Source organism: Uranotaenia lowii, chromosome 1 (genome assembly GCF_029784155.1).
Source record: "Uranotaenia lowii strain MFRU-FL chromosome 1, ASM2978415v1, whole genome shotgun sequence".
Classification (NCBI taxonomy): domain Eukaryota; kingdom Metazoa; phylum Arthropoda; class Insecta; order Diptera; family Culicidae; genus Uranotaenia; species Uranotaenia lowii.
Window position 1 is genome coordinate 90,260,213 of NC_073691.1, and position 19,861 is coordinate 90,280,073.

At 35.1% G+C, this 19,861-nt stretch overlaps 1 protein-coding gene across 1 annotated transcript in view; it reads right to left on the minus strand.

The window, feature by feature from the left end:
• LOC129749539 (cytochrome P450 4g15) overlaps nucleotides 1–19,559 on the minus strand; it is a 38,239-nt gene extending 18,680 nt beyond the window's left edge. Inside the window, exons 1-2 of the mRNA XM_055744525.1 lie at nucleotides 19,038–19,559; nucleotides 3,223–3,420 (exon numbers count right to left, since the gene is read on the minus strand). Of these exons, the coding sequence (XP_055600500.1) occupies nucleotides 3,223–3,420; nucleotides 19,038–19,254 (415 nt within the window). The 5' untranslated portion in view covers nucleotides 19,255–19,559. The remainder of the gene's footprint in view (nucleotides 1–3,222; nucleotides 3,421–19,037) is intronic.
• Nucleotides 19,560–19,861: the final 302 nt, after the last annotated feature.

The window sequence follows — 19,861 nt, forward strand, 5'->3', positions numbered from 1 at the left end:
GAACTCAATCCATCCTTAAGATGGAAATTTTACTATTTTTTCCTCAAATGATTTTGATTATTCCGATCAGCTGTTTTGATTATTCCGACGAATATTACCAAATGGAGAATATTTTGCATAACAAGTTATGCTGCTTGAAAAAAATAAAGTAAACAAGGTAGATCACCAGTTAACAAGCACAGAGCAACTCGTAGTAAGACAATTAATTTACTTTATCAGAGAGTTATCATCAATGAGTACTAAAGAAGCGATTTGAATGGATAACAATTCCGTTTTAAAGAACGTTAAAAAAAATTATGTTATATTATATACTAGCTGATCCCATACGAACTCCGTTTCGCTTTCAACTTGGAATATGTCATGAACAGTTTGTATGAAAGCCAATTGCCCAGCATTTTCCAGATGCACTTCTGAATTCATTGTTAAGTAATAATTGCAAAAATATTGGTCGATCACTTTGTCTGTCGTCTGCAACTAAATTTGAAATCAAAAATCCTTTGACCGTGCCAAAAAACCACGTGTATAAATTTCGACTCGATCATTGCATAAAAATGCAATTATTGTCAAAAATTAAACCCCTTTCGGGGGGCTCTTATACAATCTTTGATGACTGAAATCGATTGCCCTTCCCTCAAAACTCCCGTGTGCAAATTTTCAAAGCAATCCATTGTATAATAACGTCAATATTGCTAAAAACAGTGAAAAACTAATTTATATGGGCGACCTATTTCGTCGACCCCTGGCAAAACATTTGACATCTGAAATCGGTTGCTCGTCCCTTAAAACTACCGTGTGCAAATTTTCATCCCAATCCGATGTCAAATAACGACGATATTGCAAAAATATTGATAGGTTTATATGGACGGCCCCCTTTGCCGGCCCCTTACACTGAATTTAATACCTGAAATCCATTGCTCATCTCTCAAAACTCTCGTGTACCAATTTTCGTCTGAATTCGATGTATAATAACGACAATATCGCATCAATAGTGAATAGTTAATATGGACGACCCCTTTGGCCGACCCCTGATTTTAGTTTGGATAAGTGAAATCAGTTGTTTGTCCCTAATAACTCCTATGTGCAAATTTTCACCCCAATCCGATGTATAAAAACATCAATATCACTAAGATACTGAAAATTTCATATGGACGACCCCTTCTGCCGGCCTATTTATCTGAATTTGAAACCTCAAATCGATTGCACGTCACTCAAAACTATCAAGTACCAATTTTCATCTGAATACGATGTATAATAACATCAATATCGCAAAAACAGTGAACAGTTAATATGGACGACCCCTTTGGCTGACCCCTTACACAAAACTTGACACCTGAAATCGATTCCTCGTCTTTCAAAACACTCATGTGCAAATTTTCAACACGATCCGACGAAAAGTAACATCAATATCGCGAAAACAATATTTGTGTTCTATGGACGACCCCCTTCAGAAGGGGTCATCCGAAAATCTGAAAACATTTTTCATCCTTCCTGGTCCTAATGAGCATCCATGCCAAATTTCAGGTTTCAAGGCTGAGTCTATAGAGGACAAACAAACAAACAAACAAACATACAGAAATTCCTTTTTATATATATAGATTACCTTCGAAAATCAGTGTCTAAAGGAACAGAAAATCATGGGAAGTTGGGGGGGGGGTGTAATTGTCAGCGTTACGTAATTTTTATAGGGGGGTATGTCGAAGCGTTACGATTTGTGACATACGGGGGGGGGGGGAGGGGTTAAAAAAAGAGCATTTTTGCGTTACGTAATTTATGGATGCCGCCTAAAACATATCAGAGAAAAACGTACTGGAAGCTCAAAACTGAAATTGCAGTGAGCTTGCTACCAATATCTAACGATATTTAAACGGTACTGAACATGGGTCTGTGGGTCGATCAACAAATTAAACCCAGTTTATTCCAGAAACAAAGCTTTCAAATAGCATAAATTTGTTGGAAAACTGCTGATCATTACGAAATACTGAAGGACATCAGATTACTTGTCAGTCACTAACATTACGTTTAGTATAGCTGACTTGGGGTTTTGATCTGTTTTGACTCAGTAATTTGGAGTAGGGGAGAGGAAGGCTATATGCGCATATTAAGGAAAGCACTCATTTTCTCCTATACTCCTAAAGATAGGAGTCTGAAAACTATATGCACATGAGCGGACATCTGTTTTATATACGTTAGTGAAATTTTTCTGTTAAAATCTCTTACAGTTTTTTTGAAAATAATTTTATAATAAAAGAAGTCAAAATAGCCGATTTTCGAAACTGGCGGGCTAAATGCGCATATTTATGTTTTTAGCTTTATTTCATTACCACTTGCAATATTTGGATATTAATTAATTGAAAATGGTAGAAACGGATGTTAAGCATACGTCAAGGCCGAAATTTTGGTGAAATTTTTTACATCACTAGTTCTTTTGCATGAAACATAGTTAAGTATGCCATATGGCCATATTTCAGGGTAATATTTTGTTCATATTGTATTTTTATCGGATCAGTAGGAAGTTCTTCTTTTTTCGCTGTAAGATCGTGATTTGAGCGTAGATTTCATGTTTAAATGATAGAAAGTAAAATATTTATAAGACTAATCTATTTTTCTTGATATAGGCATTTAACCTGCCTTGATATGGGCATTCAGAACCTGTCTCTTATTCCAATATCTTATCATTTACAACTTTGCCAAAAGCTTCGATTTGTTGAATTTCCGATTTCCAGATGAATTAGAAAGAAAAACCACTAAAATTTTTGTTCACAGAATCTGTATGCACAATAATTAAAGTTCAATATATTATAACAAAACTGACAAAAATCTTGTATGAATTTTTAAATTTTTTCGACTTTATATAATAATTTAATTTTTTTATGCCATGTGTGAAAAGCGTATTACCCTCAAACTACACTAATTAGATATGATGAATCTCCAGCCATATCGTCAATCGGCTGTATGCGCATATTACCCAATATGCGCATATAGGAACACTTTCCCCTAATTTGAGTTCGATATATCTTAACATGCAGTTGGTTTCCCTCTAGCTGCTTTGTTTTTGTTTATTTTTTTTTCTTTGGCAGCTACTTCAAAATTCATTAAAAGGATCATAACTTCCTCCTAGACAGTCTGTTTTTTCACAGATAAGATTGAAGGAATTTCATTTTTCTACGTGGAATCTCTGTAACTTTTCCTCTCTGAACAAATTTACTGACATATGTCTCTTACCTGTGCTGATGAGCAGTCCATTTCCGAGCCATGGCTTGAAGAATCTGTACTCGGGCGATTTGTCGATGTACACGTGACTGCTGAGGAGCAGCTCAACGTCCCTGGGATCGACCAGGAACACGATCAGCTTGGGACCGATCCAAATCTTGATGACCTGGTCGAAGTCCCTTCCCTTCTCGATGATGTTTTTGAAGACGGCTGCAAAAGTTATCAAGAGAAACAAAAACGTACATTAATAGTTAGTTGAGTAATCTATAGCTGAAATGGGTCTCGGCCGAAGAAATTGCGTGTTGTGGTATGTATCTCCAGGCAAAAATTTACGATTTGTAATTATCTTCTTACGTGGATATTCGAATGGCTTCAACGTGACTCTTTCATCTAACTATTTTATTCAAGTTTAACGGAATGAAAAAGGTGCGAATGTTACGTTATTTGACGCAATGATCAAGCGCGTGTATTTAAATGTTTTAAATTGGGACGCTTAAAGTGGTGGAAACCTAAAGATGTCCTCAAGTTTCAACATACATATGTAGGTATGTATGTACTGGATTAGTCAGAATATGATATGCTTTTGCTTTGGGGGGTAAAGACAAGTGGCAGCACGGTCAATCAACTTTACTTTTCCTCTATTATGTTTGATTGTTTGTGCAGGAGTGAATTATGTCTTCCCGTTTAGGAGAGGAACGCTTTTGTCTTTGAATGGCGGTTACTCTTAGCTTCATACATCTTGGTTGATTTGAGTTGGTAAGTAATCGTCATTCACCCATTCTCATGGTTGCTAAATCAGGTCATCGACGATGAGCTCTCGGCAGATTGAGATTATGGTAATCTAAGGCAATGATACGTCTGCAGTGATGGGCACTTGGAGTCTTAGGAAACATACACATATGGATAAACAACTTAACAGAATAGAACAGAAAGTGACGAGCTACATTTTGTATGCAAGCGTTAAGTGTTTGAGTGTTTCATAAACTGGTACTTTCCAGTAGGATTCATACTCATATGAGAATCTTGATAAATCTTGAAGATATTGGTGAGGCTTTTTAAGAAACTTTCTCTAGGTATCTTTTTTTTTCTAAGTTGAAATGAAAAAAAAAGTTGAGTAACGCTTGTGGTTGCAATAATGACATCATTTGAATTCATTTTTTTTTCATGAGTTCAGTATAGAAACTCCTGATATGCTTGTAGAAATATTGAATTTGTTTCTGCTTTCTTTGCTTGACACTCATTTTTCACTGAAGTTTAAACAATATCGTATTAAAACATGGTTCAATTGAGGAAGCGATCGAAATCGATTGATGATAGAAAAACATTTAAAAGATTGCGCTTATATGTATGAACTTACTTGTTAAAAAGTTTTGGGATTATTTGAAGAATTATGGTCTGGAGGCAATACTGAGAAGGCCTCAAATGTCACAGAATTTTTCTGCTACAGATGTAAATCACTATTTTTGATCCAATTCTACATCTGATAATGATCAATAAATTGTTATACCCCGTACATCAAATGGTTTTCATGAATATAAAATTTTCTATACAGTGGTTTCAATTCAGTCCAATGTCCAATGCTATTGGACTCGATAACATTCCAATCTGTTGTGTTGTGAGCCTACTTGGTTGAATGATTCAACTGAATCAAAGCAATCGAAAGATTTTAATTCAACTCCTTTTTAATCAATCGAAAACGCTCACTGAAGGAGGTAATAAGTTGCTATGGAAATATCGGTATATAAACTTTTCATTTACCGTGGTTTAATGAAAAGGAATCTTTCGATTGCTTTGATTCAACATTCCAATCAAATTTGTAATAATAGTTCTTCCTTGTATATCCCCGGTTTTAAATCATCTTTTTATTACTTACTATTGTCAATTCATCTGAACTTCCCTTAAAGTGGAAAAAAAAGTTAAGGTTATACAAATTCCAAAAAAAACAATATTCACAGTATTACTATTGTAAGACCAATGAGTTAACTTAGTTCTATTTGAAAAATATTACAAAAATAAGTAAAAAAAACTGAATCTAATGTTCTGAATTCGTCTTGGTACGGCTTCCTAGCTGAAATCGGAAATTGCGGGTTCAAGTCCCGTTGATGAGCCATTGTATCTTTTTCGAAAAATTCATGATATTTACAGCTTAAGTTCATTCTTTCTCCGATATCTCATGTTTCTCTTAAACTGTCCAGTGCCTTTAAAAATGAGTAAAATAAACAAATTTTGGACTTTATTAACCAACATACCTTGCTTGAAAAAAATTGTTGAAAAATTTGAATCCAAATTTTCTTCACCTATCGAATCAGGCGTTCCTCAAGAATCTACTCTAGGTCCGATTCTCTACATGTTTGCTGATGATTTACAAATCTATTTCTGTTCTGAATAGTCGTAGTTAGCAATAGAATAAATGATGATTTACGAAGAATTGCGTCGCGCTTGAATGTTTTGTCTATAAACCTAGCAAAAACTAAAGCATTATTATTTAGTCGTCCAAATAGGAGTACCAAAGCTCTAACACTAATCTTGACAAGTTCTAAATTGCGTTTACAATCCATGCTAAAAGCTTTGGGATTATTTTGACCGTGAATTGTGGGACAGGAATAGACTATGTGCAAAAAGATCAATCATTACCACAAGACACATTGAGGTTGACACTAAGTTAAAACTGTTCAAAAGCTATATATATCCCTTGCTCATTTATGCAGACTTCACTTGTTTAAACTGCTCTGTAAGGACTATCTATGAACAGACTTCGTGTAGCATCAAATTCATGAGTTCGTTACGTTTACAACTTGTCTAGGTTCTCAAGTGTTTCCCAGCTTCAAAAAATGCTGATCGAATGTCCCTCCGATAAAAAAACTTTTAACAAATGAAAATCTTGCGTTGTATTCGACAGATTAATTTATAGCGGAGGCCCACATTATATTAAAAGTTTATTTGTTCCTGTGAGAAATTCTAGAATTATCAATTTTTGTTATCCCATCGAATTTTTCAGTTTATAACAACAGTTCGTTTATCGTTCGAGACATCTCTCCTACCCAATTAAAATCCTTAAAATCGAGATCAGAATTCAAGAAAGCTGCACTAATAAGATTTGATTATAATTTTAATGGCATGTGCGGCGGAATGAAAACTAGAGAGAATTTATTTTATAGAAATTTGAAAGAAAGGTGGATAGACAGGCATGAGTGCGCCAATAGGAGAAAGCTTGATAGGTGTTGAAATTTTAGGCTAGAGGGCATGTTGATGAAAAGCTCCCATGAATTGCTCCCGCCTTTGCTCTACACTAGCTAACTATACATGAGAAACTCAGAAAGAGAATTCCCATGTATAGCGAAGTGTGCGTAAAAACACGCTCTCAAACCACTGGGCTCGCTATACATGGGAATTCTCTTTCTGAGCTTCTCATCAACATGCCCTCTAGCCTAAAATTTCAACACCTATCAAGCTTTCTCCTATTGGCGCACTAATGCCTGTCTATCCACCTTTCTTTCAAATTTCTATAAAATAAATTCTCTCTAGTTTTCATTCCACCGCACATGCCATTAAAATTATAATCACACAAATAACGGCGATTAAAATCATATAACAAACTAATAAGATTTGCATGCAAGTAACAATCGGTAAAGATAGTAAGAGTATATCAATATCATCAGAAACTTTGTGTAGTAAGTTAGTTTAAATGAAAATCAGAACAAACCTGTGTTTTACAACATAAATAAGATTTCGTCTTAATTTACAAGATAAATAAATACAAAAACAATACAAAGTGTCAATCGTTGTGCAACACTGACTGATTTGCCAGATCGTCAGCCACCTCAAGTACTAGACATAAATTTTATCATTTGTTTCTTGTTTATCTCCGGATCATCCAAGCTAGATTTTGTGTCTGGAAACCTGCCCGCTACTTAGTTCATTTGACTGTCCATTATGATTTATTTTTAAAACATCTCCCCGAATGCGGTCCAAATATTTTGTGCACGATTTGACCACCGTATTTTGTTTATTTCACCGGTAGGCAACTTTTTTACCTTGTATAAATCATGTCAAATCTGTTTACCATTCAGGTAGACGAACCAGTCAGAATTTTAATTTTTTATCTCTTCTCCAATATAAATTTTTGGATAGCACTTGTTCAACCTCTACCTACTCTTGATAAATTCCTTCATGGATTCAATCATCTTCACGTTCATTAAAATTTTAGCACACTGTTGGAGATTTTTAGACTTTGAACGATTTATTACATTAATTTTGGTCGAATTGTACATTACACGCTATTTTTAGGTCTCCAACGGGGATTCTGTCAAAAAAAAAATGCCAATGAGTTTCGGAATTGGACACTATCTCAAAACCACATGACAGGTTATCATCAAATTTTGTACATGTAAACATTCATGCATTCAAAAGTTATTAACAAAACAAAGTGATGTTTTTCGAATACACTCTTTATGCAATAAGATAAGCAAATTCATCATTGTTACACGAGAAATAGTTGAACTATATTTTTCTTCACATCTAAATATCTGCGATTTTTATCTCGCCAGACTGGTTTAAAAAATCAGAAATTTTTTACTTGTTTTTACAGTTTAAAAAAAAACAACAACTTCCTATCTGTCGAAAGCGAGCAGTCTTCTAAACCAGAGGTCATGAGATCGAGTTTCGGTCACGGCATACATACTTAGTACTTTAGTCTTTAGTCTTTAGTAGAATTTAGATCTCTTCAAAGAAAACATGAAGTTTCCCTGAGATCCTATATGTGTGTTTTCGATTTTTTTAAGTTGGTTTTTTAACTATCCACTATTATTTGCAGTGTACCTACTTCAATGACGTGTGCTTCGCTCTACTCCCAAAATGCAGCATGTTAAAAGCAGATGACTTGAAAATATGGATGGAAATCAAATCCGTTAAAGACTGCAAATTTCGAAACAACTTTTGAGCAAAATGTTTGTTATGTGGTGTCGAAGAAACTTTTTGACAGAATGTTCCACAAAAATCCGTTAAATCTTTTATTCGATACGACGCCGTTTAACTGGTACTATCCTATTGAAAATTTCTGCTTAGAAAGTGTGGCATCGATTAAAGATCTTGGTGTGATGGATGCTAGACAGTAAACTGACACTATTGCTAAAGGTTGCCAGATTTTTTTCAGCACGTATCGGGGCCGGACAAACCAGGCAATTTTTATATAAAAACCTGGCAAAATCCGGGCATTCGATTTCAAATTAACGACCATAAATCCGGGCAATATCCGGGCAATTTTAGTCAAAACTCTGAAATTCCTCAACAAAAATCAAGAGAAAAACATGAAAAAAAAAATTGTTTTTCATCGAAACTCATCGATAGATTTTGAACCGTATTTTAGGCTTCCAAAAAACCTTTCATGATTATTTTTATAAAACTTGCTCAAAAAATTTCTTTTTGGAGGTGTTTGTTGTTTTTATGTGTGTTTAATTTGTCAAATAAAGTGAATAAATCCGGGCAAATTCCGGGTATTTTCCAATGAAATCCGGGCCGGACTGTTTTTAAATTAAGTATTAAATATCCGGGCAAACCCGGATAAAACCGGGCAATCTGGCAACCTTCATAAAGCAAACAGAATCATTGGCTTTATCATGAAGTTTGGTAAGGAGTTTAAAGATCCTTATTGTTTGATAGTGCTATCATGCTCACTTCTGCGGTCGCACCCAAGGTTGCCGAAAAAAATCTGTTTTTTGACGAAAAAAAAATCTGAATTTCTGTAATTTAACCTAAATATTCTGTGACGGGGAAGAAGTAGGCGTTGAGCAACAGCAACCATACGCGTTTTTTCCGCTCGTGATATTTTTCGGAAATTTGTGTTTTTTGGTGATAAATACGAAAATGTTTTAAAAGGATTGTTAGCGTTTCTCTGGTGTTTAATTTGTACTTTCTGGAGCTCTGCTGGGAACCTGACCCCAAATATTGTGAAGGAAACTCTGGTCGGAGTTTTACTTTTTAGTGTTGTGGTTGAAAATGAGAAAACAATTTTAATTTAAAAATTTACACGGGTTCTAGGAGTGAATAAAACAATTTGTGCTGTGTGGTTGGAAGAAGAATTTTAAACACGATCTTGAAAGAACAGGATTAGATCTTTTCATAGTCGGTTATTTTAACAACTATGCAACCTAGGCGACGTTTGGGTTACAGCGTACCTACTGGGATTTGGAAAAAATAAAAACACCTTGTGCTACGTAAGAGCAAGTTCACTGGTGTCTCACTTCCATCTGTACCGTTGAGCCGTCAACACGTACGCCGGAGCATCGTATCGTTGCTGTGTACCTGCAGGAACATTTTACATTATTTATTTTTTCCTTACCTGTATTTCAATCAGCACTTTTCAGTGCTAAAATTATTTTCATTTTCTTTTATTCATATTTTCTCTTTTCTTTCCAGCATGGGGAAGTCTTCGGCCGGCTCAAGGGCCGGAAGAAAACGGATTGCTGAACCTAATCCAGGGCCATCTGCCAAAAAAGTTGAAATTTCCAATTCATTCGATGTCCTTCATAACATTGGTGATGAGGAAATATTTATATTTAATTCTGATAAGAGTACTAAGAAACCTTCTTCTTCTTATACTCTTAAAAACGAAAAGATTCCACCAATAACGGTCACGATTCCTGACTTCAATGCCTTTCGAAAAGAAATCGTCACTTCCGTCAAGGATGTGAAGATTTCTTTTCAGATCGGTCGAAGGGGAACTGCTCGTATATTGGCGGAATCTTTTAATGATTTTCAAAAGGTTTTAAATTATTTGAATAATAAAAAACACCAATTTTTTACGTACGACACTAGAGGTGATCGTCCTTTTAAAGTTGTACTTCGTGGTCTCACCGGCGATCAGACACCGGATGAGATCACAAATGAATTAAATTCTTTGTTAGGTTTTTCTCCAATTCAAGTAATTCAAATGAGGAAAATAACCAACACGAATAATACCAGTAGTGTTGGTTTTGCTCCTGAACTTTATTTGATCCATTTTAAAAAGGATCAGGTTAATAATCTGCAAATTCTTGAAAAGGCTCGTCTTATGTTTCATTGTCGAGTCAAATTCGAACCTTTTCGTAAATCTTCTACCAATTTTTTACAAAACATTACGCAATGTCGTCGTTGTCAAGCTTTTTGTCATGGCACTAAAAATTGTAGAATGAATGCCAGATGCATGTTTTGCGGCTCATTCGATCATGAAAAATCTAAATGCCTTTTTGGTGGTGATAAGCCAAAAACAGAATTTTTTAAGTGTGCGAATTGCGCAGGTAATCACTCCTCGAATTCGCTAGATTGTCCCATCAGGGCAAAAATTATTGCTTCTAGGAAAAATCCCAAAGTTTCCAGAAAAGTTTCTTCTCCTCCTTCCTCTTTTTCGTCTTCACACGTCGGGCCGGCAAACAACCTGCCTGTTCGCGGTCAGCCTCGGTCGACATTGGAATCACGGCTGGGTAATACCCGAAGTGATTTTAATGTTACCTGGGCTGATTCTGCGCCACAGACTCGTTGTTTATCGTTCTCAGAGGTGGTTGAAAATGGGATTCCCTCTTCAGGTTTAACTAATAAAAATGGGAAAAAACCAAGTCTCAACGTTCATGCGAAGGCTTGGGAAAATCCCCGAAATTCAAATACTTGTTCTTCTCCTTCATTTTCTGATCCTAACAATTTTGTTGATTTGGGTGAGATTACTGAGGAAAAATTAAAATTTTTGCATCAAAATTTAATGGAAATGATGCAACTTATGTTGAAAGCAAATTCAATGTTTGAAGCTTTCCAAACTTCTTTTAATTATGCTAACAAAATTATTATGACTTTACGATTCCCTCATGGATCCAAATAGATGTTTAAACATTATGAATTGGAATGCTAGATCTTTGCTGGCTAACCAAGATGAATTCTTTTTATTTTTGAAAACTCAAAACATACATATTGCTGCCATCACTGAAACTTTTTTAAAGCCAGACAATAACTTGAAAAGCAATGCTTTCTTTAAAATTTTACGAAATGATCGACTTGATCGACAAGGTGGGGGTGTAGCTATTGTCATCAATAGTCGTCTCAAATTTAGACTTCTTCCTTCTTTCAATACAAAAGTCTTAGAAACAATTGGAATTGAATTAGAAACTTCTATGGGGAAAATTATAATTGTTGCCGCATATTTGCCTTTCCAATGTAGCGGTGAACAGAAAAATTTTTTGAAGGGAGATTTACAAAAACTCACCAGAAATAAATCTAAATTTTTTATTATTGGTGACTTTAATGCAAAACACCGATCTTGGAATAATATTTCATCAAATTCAAATGGGAATATTTTGTTTAATGACTGCTCTGCAGGTTATTATACTGTTGAATATCCTAATGGGCATACTTGTTTTTCTTCAATTAGAAATCCCTCCACAATTGATTTGGTTCTAACGGATTTAGGCGAGCATTGTAGTCAATTAGTTACTCATGCGGACCTCGATTCAGACCACCTTCCAGTAACATTTTCTATATCTCAAAGTCCCATTGAAAACCCTTTAAAATCAACTTTTAATTTTCAAAAGGCTAACTGGGAGCGATATATGAATTTTATTGAACGTAATTTAGATGTAAACGTTCCATTGAATTCAATAGAAGATATTGATTTGGCTGTAGAAAATTTGACAACTTCAATAGTCAATGCTAGAGCCGCTTCAATACCTAAAGTTAAACATAAATTTAATCAACCTTTAATTGATGATGATCTTCAGTTTTTGATACGACTGAAAAACATTCGTCGACGCCAATATCAACGTACTAGGGATCCTTATTTGAAATTAATTTATTGCGACCTTCAAAAAGAGATCAAACGTCGTTTAAATTTCATTCGTAATGAAAATTTTGCTAAAGCAGTAGAGGATATAAAACCCTACTCAACGCCATTTTGGAAATTAACTAAAATTTTGAAAAAGCCCCAGAAGCCAATTCCTACTTTGAAAGATGGGGATAAACTTCTTTTAACTAATTCAGAAAAAGCTCAAAAATTAGCCCAACAATTTGAGTCTGCTCATGATTTTAATTTAAACGTTGTAAGTCCAATTGATGCTCAAATTTCCCTAGAATTTGATGATATTCTTTCCAAGCAAAATGTGTTTGAAAGTTCTTGTGAGACAAATATTGATGAACTTAAATTGATTTTCAAAAAATTTAAAAATATGAAAGCTCCAGGGGAAGATGGGATTTTCTATATTCTTATTAAAAAGTTGCCTGAAAGCACTTTAAATTTTTTAGTTAAAATCTTCAACAAATGTTTTCATTTGGCTTATTTTCCCAATAAATGGAAAAATGCCAAAATAACTCCAATTTTGAAACCTGGAAAAAGTGCTTCAGAGCCTTCAAGTTATCGACCAATTAGTTTGCTTTCTTCTTTAAGTAAACTATTTGAGAGAGTTATTTTGAATAGAATGATGATTCACATTAATCAGAATTCTATTTTCCCTGATGAACAATTTGGTTTTCGTCATGGACATTCTACTACACATCAACTTTTGAGTGTAACTAATATGATTAACGCTAGCAAATCTGAAGGTTATTCAACTGGTGTTGCTCTTCTTGATATTGAAAAAGCTTTTGACAGTGTTTGGCACAAAGGTTTAGTAGCTAAATTAGCTCGATTTGATTTTCCTGTATATCTCACCAAAATTATTCAAAATTATTTGACTAGCCGAACCTTACAAGTAAGCTATCAAAATTCATGCTCTGAAAGGACACCCATTAGAGCTGGTGTCCCTCAGGGTAGTATACTTGGGCCAATTTTATATAATATTTTTACTTCTGATCTTCCTGATGTACCAGAAGGAAAAGGTAGAAGATTATTTGCTGATGACACTTTGCTTTCAGCCAAAGGTCGAAATTTACGGGTGGTACGCAGTAGATTGCAACAAAATTTAAATTCCTTTTTGAATTACTTGAAAATGTGGAAAATTTCTCCTAACGCTTCCAAAACTCAACTTATTTTATTTCCCCATAAGCCAAGAGCAAATTTTTTAAAACCTAATGAAAATCATTCCATAACTTTTAATGGGGTTTCATTAGAATGGTCTGATCACGTGAAGTACTTGGGACTTACACTTGATCGGAATCTTACTTTTAAAAATCACATTGAAGATATTCAATCTAAATGTAATAAATACACTAAATCTCTTTATTCTCTCATCAACAGGAAATCCCGGTTGTGTCTGCGAAATAAAATGCTCATCTACAAACAAGTTTTCCGACCAGCGATCATGTATGCAGTTCCGATTTGGTCTAGCTGCTGCGCGACGAGGAAGAAAGCCATCCAGAGGATTCAGAACAAGGTTCTGAAAATGATTTTGCGGCTTCCACCTTGGCACAGCACCGAAGATCTTCATCGGATTGCGGGCATTGAATCGATCGAAGAGATGGCCAACAAAATCATCTCCAACTTCAGAGGCAAATCGATGCAGTCTTCCATCGCAGAGATTCGTTCTCTTTATGTTTAGTTTAATTTTAAGATAGTGTTTAGTTTTAAGTATAAAATATTTTTGCTATTACAGGATGTTCTCCTACATTAAAAACTTGATTGCGCTCAGCAAATTTAAATCTTATAAATAAATTTTTATAATCTAGTTACTTATAGGGCTATGAACAGTTCATTATTGAGCTGAACACCTAGTTTAATGCAATAATGTAATATAAGTGTAATGATGATTTGATACAAATAAAGACATATTTAAAAAAAAAAAAAAAAAAGTTCACTGGTGTTGGGAAAAATTGGTATAAATTTCGACACTTGTGGCACATATTGAAAACTCTACCATTCAACAATATTTTCAAGATCCTAAATTCAGTTCGGCTTTCAATTTTTTTTACAACACGTGTTCTATTTTCGCATGCTGCGATGCAAAAATAGCTCAGTACACAACACAGTACTGTAAAAAATACAACGCCCAAAGATCTTGAACACATTTTTGCATGGTAAAATTTTCCAAATTTCTACCACTTTTTCCCAACACCAGTGAACTTGCTCTAAGAAAGTGGGCTTGTTACAAGGAATCGGATATAGTAAAATGTTTGAGCACAAGCTCGTTTCCAGTTGAAGCCCGTAGTAGCTCGAAAAGCAAAATATGTTTTCGTGGTTTGGGTGAAAATAATGCTAAAGGGTGATACGGTCAAAATTTGGTCAATACCAACTTGACGTATTTCTTTCAATTTTGCATTTAAAAAACCTGAACACCCCTCATTTTGAAGGTGTGTGTAGAATGTTGCTCATATTCTGATTTTTGGAATTTACTCTTCAGTTGTCAAAATGCCGTCCAAGGAAGAAGAGCAGCGTATCAAAATTTTGCTCGCGCTTCGCGAAAATCCGAGCTACTCGCACGCAAAGCTGGAAAAATCGCTAAAAGTTGCCAAATCAACCGTTACAAATGTAATTGAAGTGTTTGGGGAACGTTTGTCGACAGCCAGGAAGTCTGGATCGGGGGGAAATCGAAAACCGGAAGCCGCTGAGACGACAAAGAGAGTTGCCGGTAGTTTCAAGCGAAACCCTAACCTCTCTCTCCGAGATGCCACAAATAAGCTGGGTGTATCGTCTACAACCGTGCATCGAGCCAAAAAACGAACCGGACTATCGACTTACAAGAAGGTAGTGACTCCAAATCGCGATGATAAACAAAATACGACGGCCAAAGCGCGATCCCGGAGGCTGCACACGACGATGCTGACGAAGTTTGACTGTGTGGTAATGGACGACGAAACCTACGTCAAAGCCGACTACAAGCGGCTTCCGGGACAGGAGTTTTATACGGCAAAAGGAAGGGGAAAGGTAGCAGATATTTTCAAACACATGAAATTATCAAAGTTTGCAAAGAAATATCTGGTTTGGCAAGCCATCTGTACCTGTGGCTTGAAAAGCAGCATTTTCATAGCTGTTCCGTACTGTTTTGGCTGGATTTGGCATCTCTCCATTACGGTAAAAAGGCCATGGAGTGGTACGCCACCAACAACGTGCAGATGGTTCCCAAGGACAAGAACCCTCCCAACACGCCAGAGCTTCGCCCAATTGAGAAATACTGGGCTATTGTCAAGCGGAACCTAAAGAAGACCAAAAAAACTGCTAAGGACGAGCAGCAGTTCAAGGCAAACTGGCTTTCTGCGGCAAAGAAGGTGGACAAGGTGACGGTACAAAATCTGATGGCAGGGGTTAAGCGTAAGGCCCGGCAATTCGGATTTGGAAAGGCGGAAGCCTAACTGAATATTTTTCCTGAATTTTATACTAACTAAACTTGAATAAGAAATTTAATTTGATTTTTTAAATAAACAATTTCACCGATTTACACGCGTTCTCCCTTGGCCAAATTTTGACCGTATCACCCTTTATACTATCTGTGAAGTGTTTTTTGTGATGAACTGCAACTACTCTTGATTTTCGAATGGAGATTATTTTCTTTGAAAAATAACTGAGGGTTGTATATTGAAGCCCCGCAAAGCTAAGTATCCTTGAGAATTGACATGTATCCATTTTGAAACTTTGTTGAAGGTTCTTGAAGATCAGTTACAAAACTAAAGTGTGTATTTTTCAATTGTGGTTCGAGGAAACTTAATTTTAATACTAAAAAATATTTACTTAAATCAATGTGAAATTAAATGAAATTTTTGAAAGAACCTCTCGAGCTCTAAACAGACCTCGGAAGGTTTTGTGAAGTAATAATAATATTTTCTGTTTCTCATTTTTTATTTTCTAGAGCGAGTAAAGGCGCTATATTCTTGGTCGATGACCACATATGATTGTACACTGAAATCCAAAACAGTTCAAGCAAGCAAAATAGTAGCTTACATTTCCAATACTTTGATTTCAATTCTTCAAAATGCTTCTATTTCTAAGTTTTGTGATTTCTGTGTGTAAAATAAGTCATTTCCAGCCACTTAGAAAAGTCCAATCGATTGACGAAGTTACTTTACATTACACATACCTAAATATCCTGTGACGGGTTTCTGTGATGCTTTTTTCATGAATTTTATTCGAAAGTCATGTCAAGTCTTTTTTACATTCTACTTAAGATAAATAAATTAACATTACCAATGTTATCATATTTTTCCAGTTGGAAGATAATAATCTATAACTGCTATCGACATAAAAAATTGAACTTTGAAAAAGACGTCAAAAAATTTGAATTTTTTTGAATATTTCTAAAATTTAGTGTTCTGTGATACAGATTCTGTGATGATAATTGGCTCAAAATTTTGTGAAATTATAGATTTTTCTGAGATTTCAGCAACCTTGGTCGTACCTCGAGAACGGCGTCTTAGTTAAGTCGCAAAAAACTTGTAGGGTGAAATTGGGGCTCCTGCTATACTAGAAAAAATCAACGGAGAACTCTTCGATCCAGAGAATCACTGCGGCTAAACTTTCATCGTGGATTTATACTTGACGAATAAATAGCTGTAGTCGAAAATGTATCATAGCCATTTTAGAATGAGGAATCATTATTGGAATTTATTACAATCTTCCTAGTTTTTCATTATTTATCACATTAAACTGAATGTCTACTTCTTGAACGGTTTTCGGTACTATGTTAATTAACTTTTGTTGAATTGATGTAAGACGCCCTCTGATAATATCTAACGAGATACAGTCCTGAAAGACGCTGAAACTCCATCGTGCTACATCTCATGCTTAATATTATTATCATGTTCCACAGAACGACTAATCACATCTGGATAATGTTCTGATGCATTGGCGGAAGTAATGCTTTGGTATTTGGAGGCAACGAAGATGCTGAATTCGAACTATCGACGGTTTCGAGATCTTCAGCTTTATTGGGTAAATGATCTCGAGCGGAATAAGCCGAAAACTAATCTTGAGTGGAACTATTTACTTTTCCTAAGATCTAGGCAATGATTATTTATGAATCTTGTAAAAATGTTGAAAAACACTTTTTCAAGATCTTTTCATACAAGCTTTGTCATTTTTGCTAGAATTTATGAAATGAAATAATATTATTAGCAGCTTGAAAAACATACTCCTTTTCTGTTGCAATTTTTGTCAATCTATGCTGACTTTGTACGTAAATTTATGTTACCCTTGACCGTTATGAACTGATTCTTAATAAATAAAATGGTAGTAAAACTCATAAAAAAGCATAATTCGGGTTTTTGTAACGAGTTTTCTTCATTTGTCACATTTTTTAACATTTTATAGATGATTCCGACTACGAGATGTAAAGAGCCGATGAATTAAGTAATCTCAGGGTTCAAGTCAACTCACTCCCCCTACAGCCAACACAAGAAACACAATTAGTATCACAAGAAATGTGACGTTGTATGCTGTATGCCAATGCCTGAAGTATGTATGTTTCAAAACAGTCGAGAGCAAGCTTGTAAAGGGTTGAGAATTCCTGTAAATTCAAAAATTACCCAGCAAAACCTCATAGATCTGACAATCCGAACGTAAAGTAATATTTCCATCAACATCCCGATTCCGTAAGATGAATAATAATGTAGAGCTCGAATTTACGATTTTGAATCAGTATACTGGATTGAGGATTCAGAATCAGAATTGAGAAGTAGATTGGAAGATAGAATATTCTCAGATTAAAAATTTGAAGCTAAAAAATCACTATATATATTTGAATTGCAACTAATATAAGGTCTCAATAGCCGTAGGTGATTTTTCGCGTATGAATATTAAAAAATCTGAATTTTAAAACTCAAAAACAGAAGTCGGAATTAGAATTCAAAATAATATTTTAGAATCATAACCTAAATTCAGAATCAGTATTGATGGGAGTTTAGAATCAATTTAGAATTTCATATTCAAGATTCAGCCTGAGTGTTCAAAATTCAGAATCAGTTTAAAATTTGAACTCAGAAGAATAAGAATTCATAAAAAACATTAAAATACCAAATTGGGTTCATAAATATGAAAATCGTACCATGTATTGCAAGTAAATCGTTTAAAATATGAATAAAAAGATTAAATTTTTTTTCTAATTAAAAATTGATGTTCAAAATCGAAAATTAGGTGTTTTAATCATAGGTCACTCAGAAGTTTAAAGCTAAATTGGGTGTGGGATAGTCAATTAGAGTATGAAATAATAATTCAAGTCACATCGTGATTCGAAATTTGGAATCAAAATACAGCATAAAATTTTGAAATCAAAACATCTAAAATAAAAAAAAAATCAGAATTCAATTATTTAAATTCAGAACCAGAAGTCTGAATTTGAATTCAGAATTTTAATTTAAAATTCAGAAATTCCGATGTCAATATCGGATTATAACAGCAGAACACAGGAAAAAATCATAAATAGGATTTCTTATGAGGATTTCAAATGAGGAACCGAAAATCAAGATTTAAAATTAGAATTCTGAGTTAAAAATTAAATGGTATAACGAAAGTAATAATCAGAATTCAGAACTCAGATTTACTATCGAAATTTGGAGTCGGAAATTGAAATCAGTATACAAAATTGAAAATTCTGATTCAGATGCAGTGTTCAGTAACAGAATAATTTAGTAATTTAAAATCAAACTTTTAAATTCAGCATTTAGAATGCTGAATCAGATTGCAGAATTCAGAATTTAATTTGTAATCAGAAAATAATAACATCGCTCAGAATTGTAATCCAGAAACAGAATAAGAACTGATTAACCATTTAGTTTTTTTTTTGTGTGATTTTATCAAATCGATATCCGAAATCGTTTAACACTGAAAGTTCGCACATTTTTCACTTCCATTCACTGGTGTCCGTTATTGTATTGTCTTTGTTTTAAGAGTTTTTCAAATACGTTCCATGATAAGACTTCTTCCACTCGTTGAGGTGTCATTTCATACTTACTGTGGGAGGTTCCTATCAACTCCAGAGCATTGCCCAGGATCGGGATTCCCGGAGGTCCTGGTATCTTTTCGGCTAGTTGGATCATGTGCCGACGAGATAGACGCCAATAGATGATCCATAAAAGTATTGCAGGAGCCAGCAAGAAATAAAACACATTCATCGGGGAGGCAATATTGGCTTTTGCCATATCATTCACCTGAGCCACCGTTGCAGACATTTTGATTGTAACTTCCTGTCACGTTCCAGGTTATTAATTTTTTCGAAAATTTTGTTTTTCACACACTCCCTGGAGGGTTTCGATAATCACACAATTCACACTTAAAATTGAAGTGATCACTTTCACCGGATACAATCACTTTAGGAAATCAGTCCATTTAGAAGGGAACGGAAGTAGAATAGAAGGATACCAGGTAAAGAATCCTTCCGACCGGCCACTCCAGTTGGTCAGTTCGCTACCTCTGGATGAGTCTAACCACCGCAGTCGATCCGCCGTAACTGACTGATAGAAAATTTAGTAAATTTGTTTTTATAGTCGCTACAAATTCTCAGCCGTGTTCAACACGGACGACGCGCGCGGCCACGGCCAGTACCTTCGGCTACCACTGTATGGTGAGGTGACGCGACAGAAAGACTGAGGCGTGTGACGCGCACGCAACTAAGTCTGTCTGCTCATGTAGCGCTCAGTATAGTGGTGACCCAGTCCAGTACCTCCTTACGACTCGATCGTCTCTGTCTCGGCTTGGTTTGGCCGTTAGACAGTGGGTGAATATGGTGCACACAATAAGGCACCGGCCGGTGTGCGCCTGTGGTTGATCCCTTAGGAA